We start from the raw sequence: 23063 nt of genomic DNA on the forward strand, positions 1-23063 counted from the left end.
AACAGTTGAACGTTATGCTTTATCAAGTGAATTTACCAATGAGCATTAATGAACTTTACACACAATATCAACAATTAGGAGAACATGGAAAAATAATAGTTGATTTAAATAAAGGTTCCATTAAATTCGAATAACTTTTTATAATTAATTTTTATTTTTTATTTATAATTAAACATGACAGAAATTGCAAATCTTCTACAGGTTCCATTAAAACAAGGAACAAACAAAAAGGGTGCATATAATAGAACTATGAAAGTTCCAGACGGAATGAAAGAATTAGTCCACATTGTTGCCGGTCTTCAAAAGGATGTTAAACAAATGAGAAACGTTTTAACATTACCAGAAGCTCAAGCATATGCCAAACGTCACGGACCAAATTGGGAAGCACACGAAGCAGACATTACGGGTCCAAATGGAAAACCTGATGGAATAAATGAAGTTTTCGTTACTGATGGTCAAGGAAATATTAAAGTCATAAATGGGTATAAATTAACAATGACGGATTATCCTAAACGTAAAGCATATAATGAACATTATCCTATGCAATTTGATGAAAATGGAAAAGCTGTTAAACAATACATTGGAGAAGGTGAAAATGGTCCAATTAATTCATACCGTCATAATCCATATTCTTACTTCAATGAAGAATTAAATGCTATTGAAGAGGGACCGGATGGATTACCACGATATTCTAACCAGTTTGATGGTCAATATGCAAATTTAAGACCTGAAATTCCAGCTAAGAAATTCTTTAAAGTTGCTTTATTCGATCCAGTTTTCGCAAATGTTAAAGATGAACTTAAACAGCAATTCCAACCAATTATAGTAGCAAGAATTGCATCAGGTGCTTTATCTCAAGCATTCAAAGATTTAATTAAGAAACCATTATATCAGCAACGAGGTTTAACTTATGATTTAGTTAAGGAATCAGATAAAAGAAAATTTGAGAAATCAATGATTATAAGAATGCAATTAATGAATATATTCGGTCTATTAATTTCGATGAAAATGCTAAAAATCAACTTCATGAACAAATACAGGAAATAATAGATTCAAAAGTTCCAGCAAAATAAAAGTTTAAATATATTTTTTTATTCGAATATAAATGAGAAGACGTTTCACTAGTCAAAAGAACACTAACGCAAAAGCAGAGATTACGGTTGGTTATAACGTAAATGATGATAAATCACGAATTATTCAAAATGTTAAAGTTAATGTTAGTCCTGAATTAACAAGGTCAGCAACTCAACCAAATTTATTAACTCGTGACTTACCGAAGAATGAGGAAGAGAAAATAAAGAAGATGGAGACCCAATCATTTTATCTGAACCTGGTAAAGAACCTGTTGAAATTCCCACTTATCCAACATACCCCACCACTTGATAACCCAGGAATCTACGATTACAGTCGCAATGCGCCATATAAAATAGACATTAATTCTGAATTAATGAAAATTTACCGTGATATCATAACTGATAATTATGATTCAATAATAAATTTAATTGACCAATCCGGTTTAATTATTTTACCTTATGAATCATTAATTCACATTATCGCCATTCTTTGTGATGTTCAAGATTCAGACGTGAAGATTCAATTTTTCATAGATGATGAGGTTTCATGCTGCGGAACAGTTGCAAAAATAAATCCTATAAAGGATATTAGCACAATTAAGATATCAAAGAACGGAACAACAACTGAACTTCATTTAACATATAATGATATTTATAATAAAATAGTTGATGAATATAAAATATCACTTGAAAAATTCTTTGTTAAGGCTATTTAATATTCAAGCATTAACATTATCGAATAATAATCCTTTGAATCATAATCGATAATAATTGACCTTTCACCAGTTTCTATCGTTTGTTTTATTTCTTTTTGTTCCCCACTATCCGGATCGGTCATTGTAATTGTTTTTGTTATAGTATCAGCTTTATCTTTAACTTCAATCTTTTTTCCATCGGGATATTTAAACCAAAATTCCAAAAATTCGATATTGTCAATCTGTTCATATTTTAATCTATCAATTACATTTTTAATACCATCTGAAAATCTTATGAAATGGTCATTATATGGGTTTGATTGAACTAAATTTGAATGAAGTGAAATATAACCTGATGATGAATATGACATCGACTCATATTTTCTGAAAACACTAAAATTTATAACATGAATGAATTTCTTATTCGTTGAATTTATGAATTCTTGAGGTAATCTTATTCTAGTTTTATTTATCACTGGAAAATAACGCTTTACCATATTTTTAATCGTAATAAAAAAATGTCAATTATCAATATTATTTCGAATAATAACTGTGAATTAAATTTAACAGTTAGCGGAATTTATAATGTTACTCTCGTTTCTGTGAGTGGTAAATTTAATCCCATTCTTTTAGACCCTTCAGATTATATATCATTTATTAAAGATGACCATGAGCCGCATAGCGGCGGGGTCGTAGACCTAAAAACGTATGATATGTATATAAATAATGTGATAACGAAATGGGATATTAACATGATTTTAAGTTATTTAAATGAATCATTTATCGTATGGTATGAAGAAAATTTTAAATCAAAACCTGATAAACTTTTTGAACTTGATGAAATAAATAACCTTATTAAATTTCCGCTGAAAATTAAATTTTGTACTCCTCGTCTTCGTTCATTGTTGGGGATATTAAATTTTGAAAAAGATGTTGGGGATGTTTTGTATTCTGACACTGGTTCTAATTTCATTTTAATCAAATGTGATAAAGTTAATACCCCAATGAGATTTTCACATCAAACATTAGACCCTAACTCTTACCCATCAATACAAAACATTTTATCCATCAACTTAAACATATTTTCTTTATCATATCCGTTTCAATTATCCGGGAATTCATTTATTCTTCATTCAAAAGATTTATCAAATATTAAATTTAGAATAACTGACCTATTTGATTGTGATTTAGAATTTATGAATGAAATATTATGGCAATTTCAAATAGAAAAAATAGCTGATGAGATAACAGATTAAATATTTATTTTTAAATCGTAATAAATGATTAAACAACAGCAACCACAGACCATTACATACGCCATATATGCATATAATTCAAAGACGGCAGAACAAACGCAAATGTTGAAATATGGAGATTTGGAGATAGTATTGAAAAATGACCATTTCGAATTCGTTTGCAAAGGTGGTGCAGTGATATCAAATATAAAAGAAATTTTATTTATGAATTCAAAAATTAAAGGAATAACGGATGATATAACATCAATTCCACCAGAAGAACAAAGATATTACGCATTAAATGCATTTCCTAAAGTTTTGAAGATTGGAAGATTTAATTTAAATGAGGAATTCATAAAAGGTTTCCTAAATGACATAATGAAGAAGGCAGATAAGGAATATGTTAACGATGAGTTAGCAAAGAAAGCAGATAAGGGATTTGTGGCTAGTGAATTAATGAAGAAGGCAGATAAGGAATATGTTAATGAAAAAGATAATGAAATTATAGAAAGGGTTGAATGGTATCATGAACGGACATCGAAGATTCTTAAAACTAAAGCTGATACAGGATGGGTTTCAGAATGTTTAGACCTTAAAGCAGATATATCATTTGTTAACGATGAGTTAGCAAAGAAAGCAGATATATCATTTGTTAACGATGAGTTAGCAAAGAAAGCAGATATATCATTTGTTAACGATGAGTTAGCAAAGAAAGCAGATATATCATTTGTTAACGATGAGTTAGCAAAGAAAGCAGATATATCATTTGTTAACGAAATATACCAAAGTTTAGTTGGAACAAAAAATATTGAAACTATTGTTGGCGACTTTTCTGTCAATGAAGAAAACAAATATTTTAGATGGGAGTTTGTACAGTCCTTAAGAAATGGTATACGGTATAAACTCATTCCGAAAAATAACAATGAAATGTATGTAGGCTATATAAAGAATAATGGCACACAAGTTAAAGTTCCATTAGACAACAACTGCTACTTAAACTTATATGGAGACGAACAAAAGAAATATTTAAGAGTTTATGAAATGGTAGATATGACATTGTCTAACGTAGCTCCAGCACCGTATTATTATGACTATGGTGTTGACGCACATGTAGACCCAAAAAAGCAAACATTATATTTAGATTATTATAGATATAAAAGATATAATGCAATAGAAAAAACGAGAATAGTATACTATTATGAAGATGACAAAAATAAATATTATAGTCAAGATTTTACATACCCTGAAAACATAAGATTATATTATAAAAAATATTCTGACACAAACCAGAAGAAACCCGAAATAGTTACACTATATTTTAAGTTCAAAAGAGACAATCCTATAATATCTCATATGTTTGATTTAATGAACCCAGTAGGTTCTATTTATACATCTATGGATGTGAGAGGTCCTCAAGCAATGTTTGGTGTTGGTGCATGGGAACAAATAGTCGACAGGTTTTTGTATTGTGCAAACTCTTCAAAGGAAACAGGGGGAAGTAAAACAATTACGGGTGAAAATTTACCTGCACACAGTCACTACATAGATTTAAGCACATCTCAAGCAGGTTGGCATAAGCATAGATATTGGGATTGGTCAGGAATGACAAAAGGTAAAGGATATGATGTTAAAGATGATGTTAAATTTGCCATAAATTGTTACTGGAGTGACACTCAGGGAGAAGGAAACCATACACATCGCGTTTCAGGATATACACAAACAACGGGACAAAGTAAAGAATACATGCCACCATTTATGACTGTATTCGCATGGTATAGAGTTCAATGAACGCTCAATGTTTGTGAAACAAACTTTAGGAGCTCCAAAAGAGCAAACGACATAATTTAAATTTTTATTTTAGTATAAATGAAGATTCTACCATATGGTGTTATTGGAAGAGATAAAGATGGAAACCCAATATTTGATCCAAAGTTAAAATTAAAGTTACTGACAAGACAACAACTTGAAAAGTTGCTGAAACCAAAACAGAATGAAAAATGAGAAAATGAGAAAATGAGAAAGAAAAAAAATTTAAATTATGCAATTTTATTTTTATCATAAATGACCAAATTAATTAAGCCAACTATTTCTAAATTAATGATACCAATGAAATCATTTCATGGAGTACTTATCCCAGGTTCTTCACAATTAGCCGGGGCAAGTGTTGTGACTCAAGGTGGAACATTAGCGAATCCATTCAAATTATTAACTAAAGATGAACTTAATAAAATGATGATAAAATAACTGATAACAAAATTTTATTTCACTACTACCATAAAAACAGGTGAGAAAACAGGTGAAATCTCACCTCTTCACCTAAATTATATTTTTGGTCAAAGCTTCCACGAAAGAAAAGATTCCTCATTCGCTAAGGATTCCAAAAATGAAAAAATCGTTGATTTCGGCTGAGAAAAAACAGCAAAAACCCTTCTTCCACGGGAACAAAGAAATAAAGAAGAAATAAAGTAAATTTTTATTTATTCCCGTGGAAGATAGAGCACTTTTATGATACTTTTTATTCACGACAAACAAGACAAACAAAGAAAATAAGAAAATACAGCGCTGTCGCGGTTCGAACCACAGACCTTGACCCCTCCATAACACCACCTTTGACCACTGTGCTACGTAGCCTGTCGACATAAGATATTATAAATTACATATTTGACGTAAATTTATTTCCCAGTTCTTCAAAAATAATTAATTATTGAATAACCGAAGGTGCTACCATGCTACCATGTGCTACCAGGTCATTTAACTTCTATGAAAAAGTGTGACAACACGACATTTTGACAACAACACAGGATTAATGAGGAAAGTAGTTATGAATTAATTATTGAATAACCGAAGGTGCTACCATGCTACCATGTGCTACCAGGTCATTTAACTTCTATGAAAAAGTGTGACAACACGACATTTTGACAACAACACAGGAAATAAACTTCTTCATCGTAAATGTTTTTGTCATGACTTCTTCATCGTAAATGTTTTTGTCATGACTTCTTCATCGTATATGTTTTTGTCATGAATTTCCTTAAGACAGAAAAATAAAGTTAGTTATTAATTATTTTTATTTTTTATTCCTAGATAAATGACAGCAACAAACAACAGCAACTATATCGTTTCTGATGAAAAAGTTATTGATTCATTAGCTGAGGAATTAGTTGTGGCAGAAACTAAAACCCTCAACGAAAGAATTGGTGAAAACAGGATTGATTTACATAACTACCTCAAACATGATGGAGGAAGAGGAAGGAAAACTGGTATGGCTTTATTAGTAAATAAAATTTCAAATTTAACGATTATAGATGTTGATATCAATAAATCGTACAATGATGAACTTAAAGAAACAGTTAGAAAAGACATTTTATCAAAACTTTCGGATAAAGATGTTATCGTTAAAACCGCTTCAGGAGGTCTTCACATTTATTGCAACACTAATTTCTTCTATTCAACCTCGAACAGAATGATTAAATGTTATTCCTGCAATGATTACGATATTGATATAATGACTTCTATGGATGATTCAAAGCGTTCTTTAGTAGTTATGGCTGATTCAAGAGTTCGCAAGAATGCAACAGAACCAATCAAAACATACTCATTCATTCGTGGAAGTTATGATTCAACATTAACTAGAACAGTGAATGATATATTAAATGATTTGAATATTAAGGTAAGAGTTGAACAGAAGAATGAAGAAATAAAGACTATCATGAATGAAAACAAAGATGTAAACATTGACGATAAACTAGCTCAGAGCATAGTTGATGGCATCTGTGATTTTGAAGTACATAATGACGGTGGAAACATGAATTTAGAAAAAGAAGTTACATTATTCACACTGTTTCAAGCAATTAATTCATTACCTAATCATTTAATTAATGAAGCATACGATAACGTTTATAACTTCTGCAGTTTAACAGAAAATGCAAAAAGTAATTTTGAAAAAGCACGTAGTAGATATGCACATTTAATGACTTCTCCATTTGTTTTGGTGAAGATTCTAAAACTATACCAAAAGGAATATTATGATGAATACGTTTTACCTTTATTACGTAAGCCAAAAATAACATTTGATATCAAACTTGATGACTCGTTTTTGATAACAGATATTAGACGCAAGGCTGAAAATCATCAGTATAAAAACAGTTCTGAAGTAATTGAGGATTTATCACGTGTAATCCGTTTTGTAGATTGTGGAAATAAATATTTCATTCAAAAGGACTATAATATCCACGACAAAATGAATCAAATATCATTCGTTCTTCAATCAAACATGAAAGAGTCACTTAAAATGATTAAATTATTTAAAGAAGAAGGTAAAACCATAACAGCATGGGATGTACTACTAAATCAATTATCCTCATTAACCGTTAAGGGTGTTTGCTTTAAATCTGATTCTCCAGATGTTTTTCTCAACGTTTCAAGGTTATAAATACAACGTTCTCGAAAAACCAGATTACTCAAAAATTGAGATGTTTATGAATTTCATTAAAGAAGCCATTTGTGATAATAACGATGAAGTGTATAAATACCTTCTCGGCTGGATTGCATCAATGATTCAACATCCCGGAATCAAGAATGAAACAGCAATTATTTTGAAAGGACTTCAGGGAACAGGTAAAAACAGATTTACAGACATTATTTCTGAACTTCTCGCTGGTTATTCATGTAAAAACATTACCGAAATAAGTGAGCTAACGGGTAATTTCAATTCAGTAGTTGAAAATAAAATGCTTCTTATACTTAATGAACTCAAGAATGTGGGTGAAGATAGACTCGCAAACTTCAACGCTTTGAAATCAATTATTACGGATAATGAGATTAGAATTAATGAAAAGAATCAACCCAGAAGAACAGCTCAGAATGTTGCAAACTTTATTTTCGTAACTAACAACGTCTACCCTGTCAAAATTGAAGTTGGAGACAGAAGATACGTAGTTTTAAGAGTTAATGGTAAATTCAAGGGTCAATTTGATTACTTCAAGAATTTAATGGATTCATGCACTAAGGAATTTTATGATAATTTACTAACATATTTTATGCAATATGACCTTTCATCATTTAATGTACGAATCATTCCGATGACTGAAGCCAAACAAGATTTAATTGAATTATCATCAAATCCTTTAGATGTATGGATAAATACACATTATGATGAATTGTGTGCAGGTATGACGTGTGAAAATGCTCTATTCTGCAAACCATCAGACATGAAAGACAAAAACTTTCAAATGAGTATTAAGGATAAATGTGATAGGAAACATAGAAGAATAGACGGTAAACAGATATGGTATTATGTTTTGAAAGAAGAAATGAAAGGATTATATAAACAGGTTGAACCAAACGATAATGAGGATTCATTTACTGATGATGAAATACCTGTAAATGAGCCGCTAAGCGGCGAGACCTGAAGGTCTAGCTTTATAAAGTATGATTGGAATTTATTTTTGCATTAATCCTGAACTGTTGTCAAAATGTCGTGTTGTCACACTTTTTCAGAGAAGTTAAATGACCTGGTAGCACATGGTAGCATGGTAGCACCTCCAGTTCTTCAATAATTAATTATTTTTTGAATAACCTAAAAACATTAATGAAAACATTATTTTTGGGTCATTTACACTCATTACGATGAAGTCATGACAAATCATTTCCGTGACTGTTGTCAAAATGTCGTGTTGTCACACTTTTTCAGAGAAGTTAAATGACCTGGTAGCACATGGTAGCATGGTAGCACCTCCAGTTCTTCAATAATTAATTATTTTTTGAATAACCTAAAAACCATGAGACTTTGTCTCCGGACTCTTTGAGTCACTTAACGATAAAATAAGTGATAACAAATTTTTATTTTTATCATAAATGAATACCCCACAAGCTCAAAATTTACCACGAATCATAACAAGGGAGGAAATGATAAAAATGATGCAAGAACATGTTAAAAATAACAAACCACTAAAATTGAGAAAATGTGGTTATGCAGTAATGATGGAAAGAGAGATGTTGTCGAAGAGGAATAAAAATTAAATTTGGATTGAGTTTAAAAATTCATCTTTATTAAATTCATCTCTTCCAATCAATTTATTTATTCTATTAAATTCTTTTATTTTTGCTTCACTCAGTTTAAGGATTGAACGGTAAGTTTCTAATTTTTCGATTATTTCTTTCCTCTCTTTATCGTTTTCAACCCCACCACATTGTGGCTTCTTTTTGTAATAACATATTTTTGATTTAATTCTGTTTAGTTTCTTTTTATATTCATCGTCTGGACTCTTGACTGCTTTGTTGTCACTCATTTTCTTACGAAATAAAAAAATTAAATATTATTTAAATATAATGGAGTAATAAAATAAATCGGAATTTCTATTAATTTATTGTCAACTTCAACTAATGCATTGCCGTTAATATATCTAACAAATTCAGCTATTGTGTCAAATCTTCGTCTTCTTTTTGTCATTGATTCATCAGTTTTTCCATAATCGAGATGAATTAAAACTTTATTTCCTTGTTTAAAATTCATGAGCCCTGAATTAATTTGTTCACGTTTAACATCATTCAACCTTTCCATTTGCTTTCTAATATATTCCCATTCTTTTGAAATATCATTTTTCATTTCCACCGGTTTCATGTTTATTGTTCTATGCCATGTATTATTGTAATAATATACTAACTGTTGTATGATGGAGTCATGATTTCCATCCCAGTATATCTGACCGTTAACCCCTAACGCATCTCTAAGAGTTCTCATTACCGCATCAACTATTTTATTATGAAACGTATATGGAGAGGATGAAAAGTAAAAATTAATTTGTGGGAAATAATGAGCCATAGCTGCCTGAAATCCTTTATCACCATCACCCCTTATATTATCTACTCTTTCATGATCTAGTAAGTATTGAATAGCTCTTCTTGTTTCCTGTTCTGTTTTCCCTTTCACCGGAATGCAATATAAATATCTGGTGTTAATGTTAATGGCAAATAAATAAGTAACGTTTCCTCTTGAATATTCTAAATGATCGATTTCGTATGAATATGGATATGGTGCAAATGAAGGGCGACTAAATTTTTCCTTTAACGGTTGAATTTTTGAGTCAGTTGGTTTATTTAATATTTTGAAATCCTTTTTAAAATCTTTTTGCTTCTTAAATGTTTGAAATGGATATAATAAAGTGAATGATGAAGGATTAACTGAAGGAGGAGGCGGTACTGTCGTTGGAGGGTTTGGTGTTGCAGGTGGTTTAATTTTATCTGCTTTGATTTTGGATGATGAAGTTTTGGAATTCATTCCTTCCTTCATTAATTCTGGATGTATTCTATTCATTTGTTTTAAATATGCTGTATATAAAGGTTTGATATACTTTCCCGCTTCGAGTTTATGTTGAAGGATGAATTCCAAAAGTTGATCTTCATTTAAAAGTCGGGCTGAATATGGTTTAACTAATGAATCATAAATTAAAGCTTGTGCTTCATTTATGGTCTGAAGGACCTGGGTGTTTTGCACCTTTTGTTTTTGCTCCTTTTGCTTTTGCGGCTCAGGATTATATAATTTATATAATTCATCAATATCTTCTTCTGTTAATACTTTATTTTTGAAATCTTTCAACTGTTTAAGTTGTGATTTAGTTTTTTCCTTTGTATATTCATTATTTTTAATTTTGTCTTTAATTTTAGAAATTATTTTATCATGATATTTCAAAACTGCATTTTTATAATATGGATAATAATATTCCATATCATCACCCGTTATATTTTTATTATGTTTTTGGAGATATGCTTTTAAATCGTAATAATTAAGAAAATTTTGATTAAGTACTAAATCATCAATTAAATTTTTTAAATCTACGCTATTCATTTATATAAAAATAAAATAAGTGTTTTAAGGGTGCCCGCCTCTTTGAATCATAGTATCAAAACCATTATTTACGGTTCCTTTTGTCTCTTCTGTGGCATTTTATTAAATAAATGGCATACAACATCCATTTTCACAACATACAGCCTTAGTGTGTGCTCCTGTTAATGCAGTCTTACCGATTGTTAAGCGAGTCATTGACCCGTTTTTAAGTTGTAAATTAATATTCTGACCATCAAATATCACTTTATCATTTATTATATCCAAATAATTTTTAGGTGTTAATTGCTTATTTTGTCTTAAACTAACGCCTTTCATTTTTTGTGCAATCTTTTTAAAATCACTTCCATCAATTGAACCGTTGAATGAAGTATAACACTTAGGGCATAAAGCAACCATGTTATCACCTTGTTTCTCAATTGCTAAACCCAATAACTTCTTCTCATGTGCTTTTTCTTCAGCTTTATTCTTTAATTTAGGTTTAAATTTCTCATTAAAACAAAAGAAATCAAAAGGTGCGAATTTGTAAATGTTTTTATCATAAAATTTTTTATCGGTAACAATTGCTTGAAATGCTTGAGTGTTAGGAAGATTTGGGTCGCCAGCGATTGCCCAATAAGATGAATCAGTATCACCTTCAATGAAATGAAAACGATTAACATCCATGCATTTATACATAAAATCATAAATGAAAACCAAATACCAGTATTTTGCGTTATCTAAAGTGAAGAATGCCTCTTGTAAACATGTATCACATCTATAAAATCTATCTTTAAGCATCACTTGATACGTATCTTCACCTATTTCTCTTATGTTTTTAAACTTATTTGACATACATGCAACGCGTGCCTTCTGTGCATTCATTATTTTAGTCTTTGCGTAATTTTGTGTATTCATTGCATCGTAACCATATGATCCATTAAGTGAAATCTTGCAAAATAAACTTTTTCCTTTATTTCCTTCTAATTCAGCCTTTTGTCTTTCGTTCATAAATTCATTCGCAAATTCATTAAAACAAGTATTTTTCGTAAATGTTAAAATTGATTGAATGTCATCAATGATAAAATGAAATCTGTCTATTAGATACCAAAGATAATAAGAAGAAAATGGTTGATATTGGTTGTGTGTTGATGCTAACTGAGTTAATTTCCTCTGTTTCTGGTCAACTGGTAGATTGTTTGATTTCATGTAATTATACATAAAACCACCAATTGTTTTTTCATCTGTGATAATATCAAAGTTTCTTATTATTGGTAAAAAGTTTATGTAATCATTAATGTATTTTTCATCAATGTGACCCTTTACTTCAGCCACGAATAAAGTATTTTTCTTCTTAATTATTCCCAGTGCTTTTGCTTTCTTTGTTGCTGTATCACAAATGATAACACCATTCAATCTTCCCGGCATATACATTTTATGGTCAGTATATTGAATGAAATCATGAGGATTAGATGAAAATGATGAAGGATATAATGAATTAAAGTCAACACCAACGAAATGAGTCATAATGTTGGAAGTGTCCTCATTTGATACAGTTTTAGTTTCTGGATTATATGAAAGTTTATTAATGTGCGTGATTCCTTTAAGATTTACTCTATGTTGAACATTTGATAGACCACCAGTAATTCCATTACGGAGGATGTGATACGCTTCAACCGAATCTAAAGTCATTGGTAAATTATTTTTTAATGTATAATTTCTTAAATTGATTCTTAAACGTTGAACATCTTCATCTTTATTTGATTTTACGACATTGCAATAACAACACATTAACTGACAATTTTCTTTGGTATGTGGTTTTTCATTATCGATTCTATCTAATGTTGGTTTATTAGCATATGTAAACGCTTTACCACACATTTTGCATTTAGATGAAAGGATTAAATCGTGATAGTATTGAAAATCATCCATTGAAACATTATTTTTAGTATCCCTTTCTGCTTTTTCATCTTGTTTCTTATATGATTCAATTTTATATTTCCAATACTTTTTCGTTAATTCAAAACTTGATTCCACATTTTCTTCTTCTGGATATGTTTCGTTAGGATTGAAGTTCTTATATGCTAACGCGTAACGAATCATTGATGCATTCGATGATAAAGAAAGATTATGAAGCATGTCAATTTTATAAACAAATGTTTCTTCAATAATTTTATCAATTGGGTCAATCATAATTTCAACGTCTTTATTGCAATAATGAATAAAATATTCTAATCTATTCTCAAAATTTTTAGCATCGTTGAGATATATTTGATAATCTGAATCGGATATTGTTTCTTGAGTTAATGCTGAATAAAATGAATCTTGAGTGAATGGTTCCACTTTATATAATTCATCTTCGTAATTCTCCCATGTGATGAATTGATAAGGGAAAAAGGATTTAACACGTGATTTATTGTTTCCGAAATCTTGAGTGAATTGGTCTAATGTTCCACCCGCTATATAATTTCTGATGTCAATAAATCTTAATTCATATGGACAGTTTGTTTTCTTTACAATGATTTGCTTAAATTGAGAAGAAGAACCCAGCATTGATTTTATTTTCCATTTTGCAGTGTTTAAATCACGAAGAATTAAATTTAAATCAAACTTTCCCGAATTAAAACCTATGATATTCACTTTATTGAATTCCTCATCTAGAAGTTCTTTAAATGCTTCCTTCTGTTTTTCATTTAATGTTTGCGGCTTCATTAATTCTTCATATTGTTCAATATTTGATTCAACAACTAATGAACAGGTTGAAAATAAAAACTCAATCCAATCAGAGATGAACGAATCACTTGAAGTTAAGCAAAAATTCTTCGTAAATGTTTTATCGTTTAATTTAACCGTTGATGATACCATAAATGGTTTTAAGTAAGCGTTCAAAGTTGCACATTCAGAAAGTTGAAGTTCTTCTTTAGTCTCTAATGTTTCGAAGTCAAAAGTAATATAATATCTTGTCGGTTGATAATATTCCTGCAAATTGTGAGCTAATAGCCATTGATATATCTTCTGTTTCGTGATATGTGGTGCATATGGTTGTTGTGTGTTTTGCAATTGAACGTCTTGAATTAATCTTCCATTATTTTCTTTACATTTCTCACAATGTTTTAAAAATCTTCTTTGGTTTTTCCTTTCTGGGTCATCACGGATAGAATATACTTCTTCTTTGCAAAAGGGGCAAACTTTATATCCTGTGAGTGCTTCAACGTCTGTAATTCTGTCAGCGTGAAGTTTTCCACATGGACTCTGTGTTAATAAAATATTTACTGTTTCAAATTCTGGATCTATCATTATTGATTCCACTAATGGAAAGTCTACCTTATTTATGTCTACGTCTTCTGGTTGATGGTCACAATAATAAAAATCAATATTAACGTTTAACATTCTCGCTAATCTCTCACTTTCTGATGAAATGTCAAACCCTTCATATGAATCTATTGCTTCATTTAAATAACTTCTACGAGTTTTAGGATTAACACCATCAGGAATGTTATAGAAGCGTTTAAATAACCTTCTACCTTCTGCTCTAATTTGATTATCATTCATTTTAGCTGTTCCGTTTTTGTTCATTTATGTAAGAATAAAAAATTAAAAAATAAATAAAAATAAAGTTTATTTTTTTTAAAGTCCAGGGCTAAAGTCCATAAAATGAATTAAGAACACATAAATTTTTATCATCTGCGACGTGACGAATACATTTTAATTTACTCAAGAATGCGTACCCTGATACATTAAATCTAATTCCTGTCTTATTTAATTTCACAACTTTGAAAAGGAATGTATGAATAGCTATAAAATGATGAGATGATGTTTTATGGGTTGCTTCCATTTTTTCTGAAATAAATGAATAAATATAATGTTTATAAGTTTTCATATCTTTTATATTCTTAATAACGAATGGTATAGACCTTTCAACTTCGTCTTCCTTCGGTGCTGTTCTTTCATATGAAACATTATTAGTATCTTCAATAATGAAACCACAATCGCATAAAATTTTATATGTACCAATTGTTTCTTTTGATATTTTATCTAACAAATCAAAAACTTTATCAACACCTGTACATTTATTTAAATAATAATTTGTGTAAATATCATGGTCTTCTTTCTTAATCGTATTTGTTGCATATGTTACATTTTTCAGTGCTTTTTTGAATTTTTCAGAATCAAGAGGAGGTGAAAGTAATATACATGGATAATCTCCATCGTCAATAAATTGTAACTTATGTTTATGAATAAATTTTGTGCCTTCTTCTGAAAGTGTTTCATCTATTTCACCATCTAATAAATTTTTAGTAGATTCCAAAAAGTAATTTTTATATCTTTCTTCATGAGATTTTTGAACTTCTGATTCTGAAGCTGGATATTCATTAAACCCTCTACTTCATTCTCATTATATTTTTCAACTTCTCTTAATTCCTTAATTTTTCATCTATTTCATCTCTTATTTTTTCCAGTCTTTCAATTTCATCATATTCATCATCTTTAATCCGTTCTTCATAATATTCAGGGAAAACATCAGGTTCTTTAGGTTTTTCTTCTTCAGATGTGGGATATAAGAATTTATAACATCATCTTTATTCATTTTTCCATCATAATCTAAATCATTTAATAACTCCGCGAATTTTTGACAATTTCTTAAATAATATTTATTAACTTCATAACTCGCCTCCTCTAATATATCCTTTATTTCCTCGTTTGTGAATCCCAATTTTTTAACGTCGTTAGTCTTGACACTCATTTTCATACGAATTAAAAAAATAAATTATTCAAAAAATGTAAGACATGAATTTTTAAAGTTTATTTTTCATTCATGAAAATAATTATTTCTAATTTCTTTTACTCTCTCGTACATACTAGATTTGAAGAATTCGGAACTTTTACCATAATCTCCTAAATGTTTTCTTATCCCTAACGTGTGCCAGTTATTATATGAAACTGAATAAACTTTATCTTTATCTTTACACCTTTCATCACTTCCAATATATTTATATTTCAATTTTGATTTAGCATTTTCATATTCATTAACGTTTAATAATTCACAGTCTTCCTTTTTAAATAAATGTTTTATGTATTCAGGATTTAATACTCTACGTTTATATGCTCCTAACTTAGTTCTAAAGGTTTTTCTACAAAATTTAGGAATTCCATCCTCTTGAATGTCATCAATGATTTCCATTTCATTATTTTCAATTTCTTCTTCCCGTTTATGAGGTCTTTGATTATGACTCCATTGATTCCATGAAATTAAATATTCTTTATCATTATATTTATACCTCATTAGCTTATTTTGGCTTTCATATTCATTTAATAATTCACAATCTTCATTTTTAAATTGAAGTTTAACCCATTCAGGATTTAAACAATGTTTAATTAATCGCGGAATATCTGACATCATCTATATATAGCTTCTTTTATAAAAGATAAAAAAATAAATTATTTTAAAATTAATGTTAATTTTTTTAATGTGTTTATTTTTTTCATTCATGAATGATAATTATATCTAATTTCTTTTACTCTCTCGTATATACTAGATTTAAAGAATTCAGATTTTTCCCCATAATCTCCTAAATGTTTTCTAATCTTATCGGTTTTCCATTCATTATATGAAACTGTATAAACTTTATCTTTATCTTTACACCTTTCATCACTTCCAATATATTTATATCTCAGTTTTGATTTAGTATTTTCATAATCATTAACGTTTAATAATTCACAATCTTCCTTTTTAAATAAATGTTTCACATATTCAGGATTTATCATTCTGTAATATTGTTTTCCTTTAAATCTTTGAATGTAAACAGGAACACCATCCTCTAAAATTCTATTATCCACTTTATCTGGTTTTACTTGTTGGGTCATTTATGTAAGAATAAAAAAATAAATTATTTTAAAATTAATGTTAAAAATTAATGTGTTTATAAATAAATATATTTTAATGCATCGTCTATATATAGATGTAACAAAAAAAGTCACTAAACCCATCCATATATACTACTTTTACCAAAATATATTTAACTCAAGCTTAAAGTTGCATAAACAACTAACCATTAGAATACATATGTGAAACCCTCATAAAAACAAAATCAAATTTGGAAAATAATATCTCCTAAATGCTCATGCAATGCTGAAGACCTTTATCATTTAATTACCAAGTTTACATATGCATCTATTACTAAAATCTGAAAATTATTGTTTAGCATTAAATACTGAAAATCATAGGAGAAAAATAACGACGTTTTTCGGTGTAAAAAGAAAAATTTTGCATCTACATCAATTGTTAAATACATGTGGCGTTCCATAAAAATAATTTTGAAAAATTCATCCAACAAAATACAATTTTTAAATTAAGGGTGGCTTCCGACCAAATTGTCACTTTTTAGCCCAAGTGAGAAAATTTCGTAATTTATAACCAAGTTTTTTAAAATCTATATTTAATAAAGATTCTATTTTTCTTATTAAATTTCAAAAATGAGGGGGTTCGGAATCGTCCACAAATTGCCGAAAGGGTTTTTGCCAGTTTTGAATCCGCTTATTTTTATCGACCAAAATTATAATAAATATAATTTTCGATAAGTATTCTACCCAAATGATTCTTCAAAAAATTATTTTTCGGATTTTATTCCGTAAAAAAACGTTACAGAATACGCCTATAAAATTTCGAATTTTCCCTAAAAAATTCAGTGCAGGTCGATTTAAGAGATTTTTCAAAAATAATCATATCAGTAGATAGGGTATAATATAGAGAAGCTTTATGAATAACTTAAAATCCGGGAAACTCAATATTCAACGAGAAAAACGCTTAACGAATCTCACTTTTGGTGTAAACATCACAAAAAATTGAGAGGGCTTTCTGGTCGGAAGCCTCCCTTAATTTTTTTATTTTTTAAGATTTTCTACGGAGATTGAAACTGAACAATAAAACAATTTTTCATATGTACATAGAGTTAGGGCTGTACAAAATCGAGAAAAACATTGCCGTGCGGTAATATAGGGTCAAAAAAATCGCGCCTCGGCGGCTCCGCCGCCTCGGCACTATTAAGTGCGCATTATATTTAATATGTCCTTTTTTTCTTTCTTCTTCTTCTTTTCCTTTCCTTCTTCCTCTCCTTCCTCTTCTTTCCTTCTCCCTCTCTTTTTACAACAACATCGAAGATCTTCGAATTTGATTGTTGGAAAAGCATCTATTTCAAATAAAGGATGCCTTTCTCACAGTCAACATACGAGGGTCCTGGCTGAAACGTTCTCAAAAAGCATGAGATGGTAATTCTCTGATCACTCATAGCTGGGCAGGTAGTCATTGCTGACAATACCTGTCTTTATGCATGCACGCTTTCATGTAGTTAGTATGGGTAAGTTGGGTACTGTGGCACTGCGTTCCACCTTACCCAACTTAACCTTAAATATTTACAAAACCATCTGACACATAAACGACTTCACTAACGACTTCACTAACGACTTCACTAATGACTTCACTAATGACTTCACTAACGAATTCACTACCGTCCTCACTAAATAAAAATAACCTTATTTTTATTTTTTTTTTAATTTTTTATTTCATTACAAAGACATGTCTGACTACATTTACTATGACTCTTTCCCAGAACGTTTCCGTGAACTATTCAAAACTCAAGTAAAACTGAGAAACATGCATTTTAACAAAGACAGACCCATTGACGATGAAAGAAACCCTGAATATATTACAATCCCTTATGACGCAAAGTTCATTGCATACATTCCTTATGGTCGCAGAGGAACAAAAACTATTTCAACAAAGAACAAAAATTATTTCTGGAGCGATGAAGAAAATTGCCTTATCTACATAAATGCATACTTAAATAAAGCTACATATTGTACAAAAGAAGGTTGGACTGGATTTGAGCTCTACATATACGACGACGATGGAAACAGACGTTGTGTATACCCATACGATAATATGTACCATTGTTTTCATCAAGTATTAAACGAATACATAGTCAGTAAGGGTCTCATTCCTGCTGAGTAGAAATGTTATATTTTTGTTCCCACATTTATTTAAAAATAAATGATCTCACCACTCCCACACGTATGAAAACATAGCGCAAAAATAATGTTTATGTTAGAATGTTAGATCTAACACGTTTTCTAACCTCATTTCTAACCCTGTTGAATTCATTGTTTTATAACTCTCTTCCTTTCTCCAACTCTTCTAACTTCTTCTTAAGTTCAGCAATGTTGTCCTCATGAAGTTTAATCTTTCTCAAAATTCCTTCTTTATCTAATGGTTGCTTTATCTTTCTAAACTGAACTCTACCATCCTTCATAGTATGAACGTAAAAACCTTCTGGAATAATTCCTGATTTAATGTATTCTACCAAAAACTTTTGTTTCATTGCTTCAGTGACTTTAGTCGTCATTTCAATCAAATAAAAATTTTAATATTAAATAAAAATAACGTTATTTTTTCAGTAAGGAAACGCAGGAGTTTTACGATTTATTTGAGGAGTAGGTTCTGGTTTAAATGTTGGAGTCGGTTTAGGAGTTGACTTTTGAACAGGAGTTTGTACTTCCATAGGTTCAGGAGTCATTGAAGGTGTTGTTTGTGAAGGCGTTGGTTTTGGCGATGGTGTCGGAGTTTGTTTAACTTCAGCTACTTCAGTATTATTTACAACATTTGCCTTATTTCTTTTCAACATCATAACTGCTACTGCTGTAGCTAGCAAACCTAGTGGGAGACCATATCTTATATAAGGACTTGACCAAATGCTATTTTTGACAGGAGCTGGTGGAACACCTAACCTTGGTGAGACTGCTCTTTGCCATTGTGCAGCTCGTAAGAAATATTCAATAGGTGCTCCATAATCGTTTGGTAAAGTTTGTTTCATAGATGGTGAAGGTTCGCGAGAGCTTGATGAAGAACTCATTTATAAGCTTTAAAAATAAACGTTCATCCTTTATTCCTCACTGTCGTCGTGCTAAGTTATAGTCATCTAATCTTATTATGGATTCCATTAGCACGCACCTGAATGGCAAAGCAACAATCCCTCATAAATCCAATAAGTGGCTTTGGTACGTTTTCAGTTGCTAGTTCAATAGGTCCTTTAACAGACAATTTGTATGTTATTGGAGCAGTAGATGTTTGACCTTGCTGGAAGCAAAAGTCCACTTCTGTTGGAAAACCACATAAGAAATGTGTGTTGTCATAGCTATCCCATTTATGTTCCACACTACCATCATCCACCAATGACCTCATAACATCTTCATTAAATCCTATCATATCATTGTTTGTATTGCAAGCGTTCGCAACCATTTCATAAAATACAGGTCCATATGATTTTTCAGGTTCTGCAGGCATATTTCCATAAGCTCCCATGGAAAGCTGAAGATATTTAAACTTAGGGTTCTCAAAATTAACATAATAGTTGTCTTTCTTTCTAAATAGTGCCCAAATACTTTTAACATTAATAGGCGTATAAGCTGCTGTAAATGTTGCACTTGAACTATCTGTATTCTTTGAGAATGAACCGTCCATAGGAATCCAATCCATAACTTTAACAGGAAAACATAAAGCCTCGTTTGTATAATGTTCTACAAGTTCTGTATAAATGTTAGGGTCTAAAGAGAATGACTTTGGATGAATGAAACATTCATTAAAATCCATCTTTGTTCGAAATAGTTGCTGGGTTACAGTTGTAATAGTAACTGTTCCACTAGCTTCTACTGCCTTCGTTATCATAGTGAATGGTTCATTCCATGGAACAAATTTATTTGTCGGTGGATTTGAATCTGAAGCAAATGCAACTTTAAGAGTTGGATTGAAAGCAATGATATCATTTACAGATATAGATGTGCATTGTAAGGCGTCGCTACTGAACTTTACTTTAAGCTGAATGTTTCCTGCAAAAGCTGGAATAAATCGAATAGCTTCTAATGGAAGGAATCTTCTAACAGGAATTCTTAAACGAAGCTTAAAATCAAATGATTTTCCTGCTGTAATTGGACCACTAACAATTTGTCCTGTTCTGCATGTTCCCGAATGACTCCATACATCTTCATGTCGAGTCTTTGAGAAAACATCTACTTTCTTTATTTGTTCGGTAGTTTGTGAGTTTGAAGTTATATATGCTTCTTCTCTTGCGTTGTCTTGAGAATATACGATACGACCATTTGCAAGGATTTGATATCCAGCAACTGCATAGAAAGCGTCATCGAAACCAATCCAAAATCCTGGTGGGTTTGTTTTATTGGAACCTGAACCAATTTCTTTATCTACAATAAATTGACCTTCCATTTTATACGTAATGAATGTATTGTAAAGGTCCAACATATTTTCACCAGGAGGTGAGAGATTGAATGTTACCCATGTGTTATCTTTAGCAGTTCCAGGTTGTGATGGAATCTTTGCGTCAGAATATTTTCTATTAGTGTCACCAATTTGAACTGCATTGTCTATGATATCGAAATATGAGCGAATCTGATGAATATGCTCTGCTGGAGTAAATTCGTTTAGCTGTTCGTTCTGCATGTATTTACTTCGGATAAAAATATCTATTTACTTCATTATTCTCACTCTTCTTCTTGGCATTCGTGGTGGAAGTTGTTTCTTGACATTTTCAATGAACTGTACATTCTCTTTTGTCTCAACTTCTTTCACTGGTGGGTCAGGGTTCTTTGACTCGGTTTGTTTTTCAATGAAATTCACGAACTTTGCAATAAGCTCTTGGTTCGTTATTGAAAGAACATCTGGCTTCTTTTCTTCTGGTTCTATTGACTTTTCAGTTTGAACAGAAGGTTTTATATGGGCTTCGTGGACTTCACCCTTGCCATACACCTTAATGTTGTCGCTTTCTGCATTCGCTAATGGAACCTTTCTTTTTCTTACGTATATTTTACCATCTTTACTCTGACTTACGTAATAGAAAGGATGTTGTATTCCTCTTGCGTCATTTAATATAATAGACTCTCGCTCTGATTTTGACAAGCTCATTTTACATCGGTTAAAGTTTTAATTTTGTTTTTTATCTGCAGTCAAATGACTCAGACAAGCCCTACGGACAAGACCCAAGGGGTCATAGATGTTGAAGCATTGAAGAAAGAAATTCGTGAGCAAATTTTATCCGAACTGAAGGAACAAAAACAAGAACAAAAGCCAGAGAGACCAAAGAGAAAACTTAGTGAAAAACAACTTGCTGCATTAGCTGCTGGAAGACAAAAGAACCCAAGACTACTGGCGAAAAAAGCTAGAGAAGAAGCTGAAGCAAAAGCTAAAGAAGCTGAAGCAAAGAAAGAGTAAATGGTTTATTTTTATCCGAATTAAATGTATAGACAAATACCTTTATCTGTTGCGTTCAGTAGTGAAAACCCTGACGTCAAAATAAAGGGGAACAGAGTAACGTTTAAGTTTCCAACAGACTGGATTGTGAACATAAATGAAGAGAAGTACATTGGCATAACATCTATGTATATAACACGTGCTTTCAGAAAGGTTGACTTTATACTTCAAGTCGAGATAGAAAATGACGAACAGTCTTTTAGCGCCCAAAACATTCACATATATAAATACTTTAAAGACGATACAACGTTGTTGCAATGTATGATTTCATTTAATGAGATGTTCGAGAAAAAGTTCAACATTGAAGTACAAACTTTACAGCCTTTACGTGAGTTTCTTGCACAACTGAAAGAAGAAGGTAGTCAGCCACAACTTATAGACTTTCATTATGAGTTTAATGAAAATGAAGATGGAACTCATGACTGTCAGTTTGTTGTATTCTCACCATTCAATGAAGTAGCTAAAAAGAAAAAAAATCCATTACGTATAAGATTTCAAATCTCTGAACCAAGTGATGATTTCAAAAATGTTTTCAATTATGATGCAATGCTTCCGAGGAAAAATGAATTTTCAAAGATTGTAACACCTGGCATTTGGGATAGAAAGCAAGCTATATTATATTCAAACTTAAGTAAGGGAGTTGAAAATGAGTTCATTGGTCATACAAGAACTTCACCACTTCCTAACCCTAAGTATTACAAGCTTACTGGCTTCAATCGTGAGTTTTGGATAGACATGTTCTCCACTCATGACCATAACTGCCCAGTGTTCTTACCTCCAGACCATAAGGACTGTCTCTACATTGAAACACAACTCTTAAACTCTACCATCGCAGTATTGTAAATGACCTCATGGGCTTCGCCCTTGCCGCTAGCGGCTTATTTTTATCATGAATGGTCTCACTGCTGACAAAAATAAATGACC

At 30.7% G+C, this 23063-nt stretch overlaps 12 protein-coding genes and 1 pseudogene across 13 annotated transcripts, besides 5 other annotated features; 7 read left to right on the forward strand and 6 right to left on the reverse strand.

Moving 5' to 3' along the window:
• Positions 1–15537: part of a mobile genetic element that runs on past the window's edge.
• TVAGG3_0127800 (phage tail repeat-like family) lies at positions 3049–4466 on the forward strand (the record flags this gene model as incomplete). The annotated part of the gene is made up of 1 exon (XM_051223813.1): positions 3049–4466. A coding segment is annotated over one exon (1418 nt), but the record flags the coding sequence as incomplete, so codon positions are not given.
• On the forward strand, positions 6092–7184 carry TVAGG3_0127810 (Prim-pol domain family; the record flags this gene model as incomplete). Its single annotated transcript, XM_051223814.1, has 1 exon — positions 6092–7184. A coding segment is annotated over one exon (1093 nt), but the record flags the coding sequence as incomplete, so codon positions are not given.
• On the forward strand, positions 7244–7819 carry TVAGG3_0127820 (annotated as a pseudogene). Its single transcript has one exon. A coding segment is annotated over exon 1 (576 nt).
• TVAGG3_0127830 (uncharacterized protein) lies at positions 8085–8414 on the forward strand (the record flags this gene model as incomplete). The annotated part of the gene is made up of 1 exon (XM_051223815.1): positions 8085–8414. The coding sequence occupies one exon, from the start codon at positions 8085–8087 to the stop codon at positions 8412–8414; it is 330 nt and encodes a 109-aa protein (XP_051108801.1).
• TVAGG3_0127840 (uncharacterized protein) lies at positions 9021–9293 on the reverse strand (the record flags this gene model as incomplete). Its single annotated transcript, XM_051223816.1, has 1 exon — positions 9021–9293. The coding sequence occupies one exon, from the start codon at positions 9291–9293 to the stop codon at positions 9021–9023; it is 273 nt and encodes a 90-aa protein (XP_051108802.1).
• TVAGG3_0127850 (integrase core domain containing protein family) lies at positions 9314–10849 on the reverse strand (the record flags this gene model as incomplete). Its single annotated transcript, XM_051223817.1, has 1 exon — positions 9314–10849. The coding sequence occupies one exon, from the start codon at positions 10847–10849 to the stop codon at positions 9314–9316; it is 1536 nt and encodes a 511-aa protein (XP_051108803.1).
• A 1642-nt stretch (positions 15538–17179) lies between the features above and the next one.
• Positions 17180–17698: a mobile genetic element.
• A 127-nt stretch (positions 17699–17825) lies between these two features.
• Positions 17826–17968: a mobile genetic element.
• Positions 17969–18217: 249 nt separating this feature from the next.
• Positions 18218–18398: a terminal%2Cinverted (terminal inverted repeat of Maverick-2 transposon ID:TVAGG3_0127890).
• Positions 18218–23063: part of a mobile genetic element that runs on past the window's edge.
• On the forward strand, positions 18399–18833 carry TVAGG3_0127900 (uncharacterized protein; the record flags this gene model as incomplete). The annotated part of the gene is made up of 1 exon (XM_001298583.1): positions 18399–18833. One exon carries the CDS (start codon positions 18399–18401, stop codon positions 18831–18833), a length of 435 nt encoding a protein of 144 aa, XP_001298584.1.
• TVAGG3_0127910 (uncharacterized protein) lies at positions 18988–19224 on the reverse strand (the record flags this gene model as incomplete). The annotated part of the gene is made up of 1 exon (XM_001298582.1): positions 18988–19224. The coding sequence occupies one exon, from the start codon at positions 19222–19224 to the stop codon at positions 18988–18990; it is 237 nt and encodes a 78-aa protein (XP_001298583.1).
• TVAGG3_0127920 (repellent protein 1 family) lies at positions 19273–19731 on the reverse strand (the record flags this gene model as incomplete). The annotated part of the gene is made up of 1 exon (XM_001298581.1): positions 19273–19731. The coding sequence occupies one exon, from the start codon at positions 19729–19731 to the stop codon at positions 19273–19275; it is 459 nt and encodes a 152-aa protein (XP_001298582.1).
• Positions 19853–21332, reverse strand: TVAGG3_0127930 (uncharacterized protein; the record flags this gene model as incomplete). Its single annotated transcript, XM_051223818.1, has 1 exon — positions 19853–21332. A coding segment is annotated over one exon (1480 nt), but the record flags the coding sequence as incomplete, so codon positions are not given.
• On the reverse strand, positions 21360–21794 carry TVAGG3_0127940 (uncharacterized protein; the record flags this gene model as incomplete). Its single annotated transcript, XM_051223819.1, has 1 exon — positions 21360–21794. The coding sequence occupies one exon, from the start codon at positions 21792–21794 to the stop codon at positions 21360–21362; it is 435 nt and encodes a 144-aa protein (XP_051108805.1).
• On the forward strand, positions 21840–22100 carry TVAGG3_0127950 (uncharacterized protein; the record flags this gene model as incomplete). The annotated part of the gene is made up of 1 exon (XM_051223820.1): positions 21840–22100. The coding sequence occupies one exon, from the start codon at positions 21840–21842 to the stop codon at positions 22098–22100; it is 261 nt and encodes an 86-aa protein (XP_051108806.1).
• On the forward strand, positions 22125–22982 carry TVAGG3_0127960 (uncharacterized protein; the record flags this gene model as incomplete). The annotated part of the gene is made up of 1 exon (XM_051223821.1): positions 22125–22982. One exon carries the CDS (start codon positions 22125–22127, stop codon positions 22980–22982), a length of 858 nt encoding a protein of 285 aa, XP_051108807.1.

Source organism: Trichomonas vaginalis, chromosome IV (assembly GCF_026262505.1).
Source record: "Trichomonas vaginalis G3 chromosome IV, whole genome shotgun sequence".
Classification (NCBI taxonomy): Eukaryota; Parabasalia; order Trichomonadida; family Trichomonadidae; genus Trichomonas; species Trichomonas vaginalis.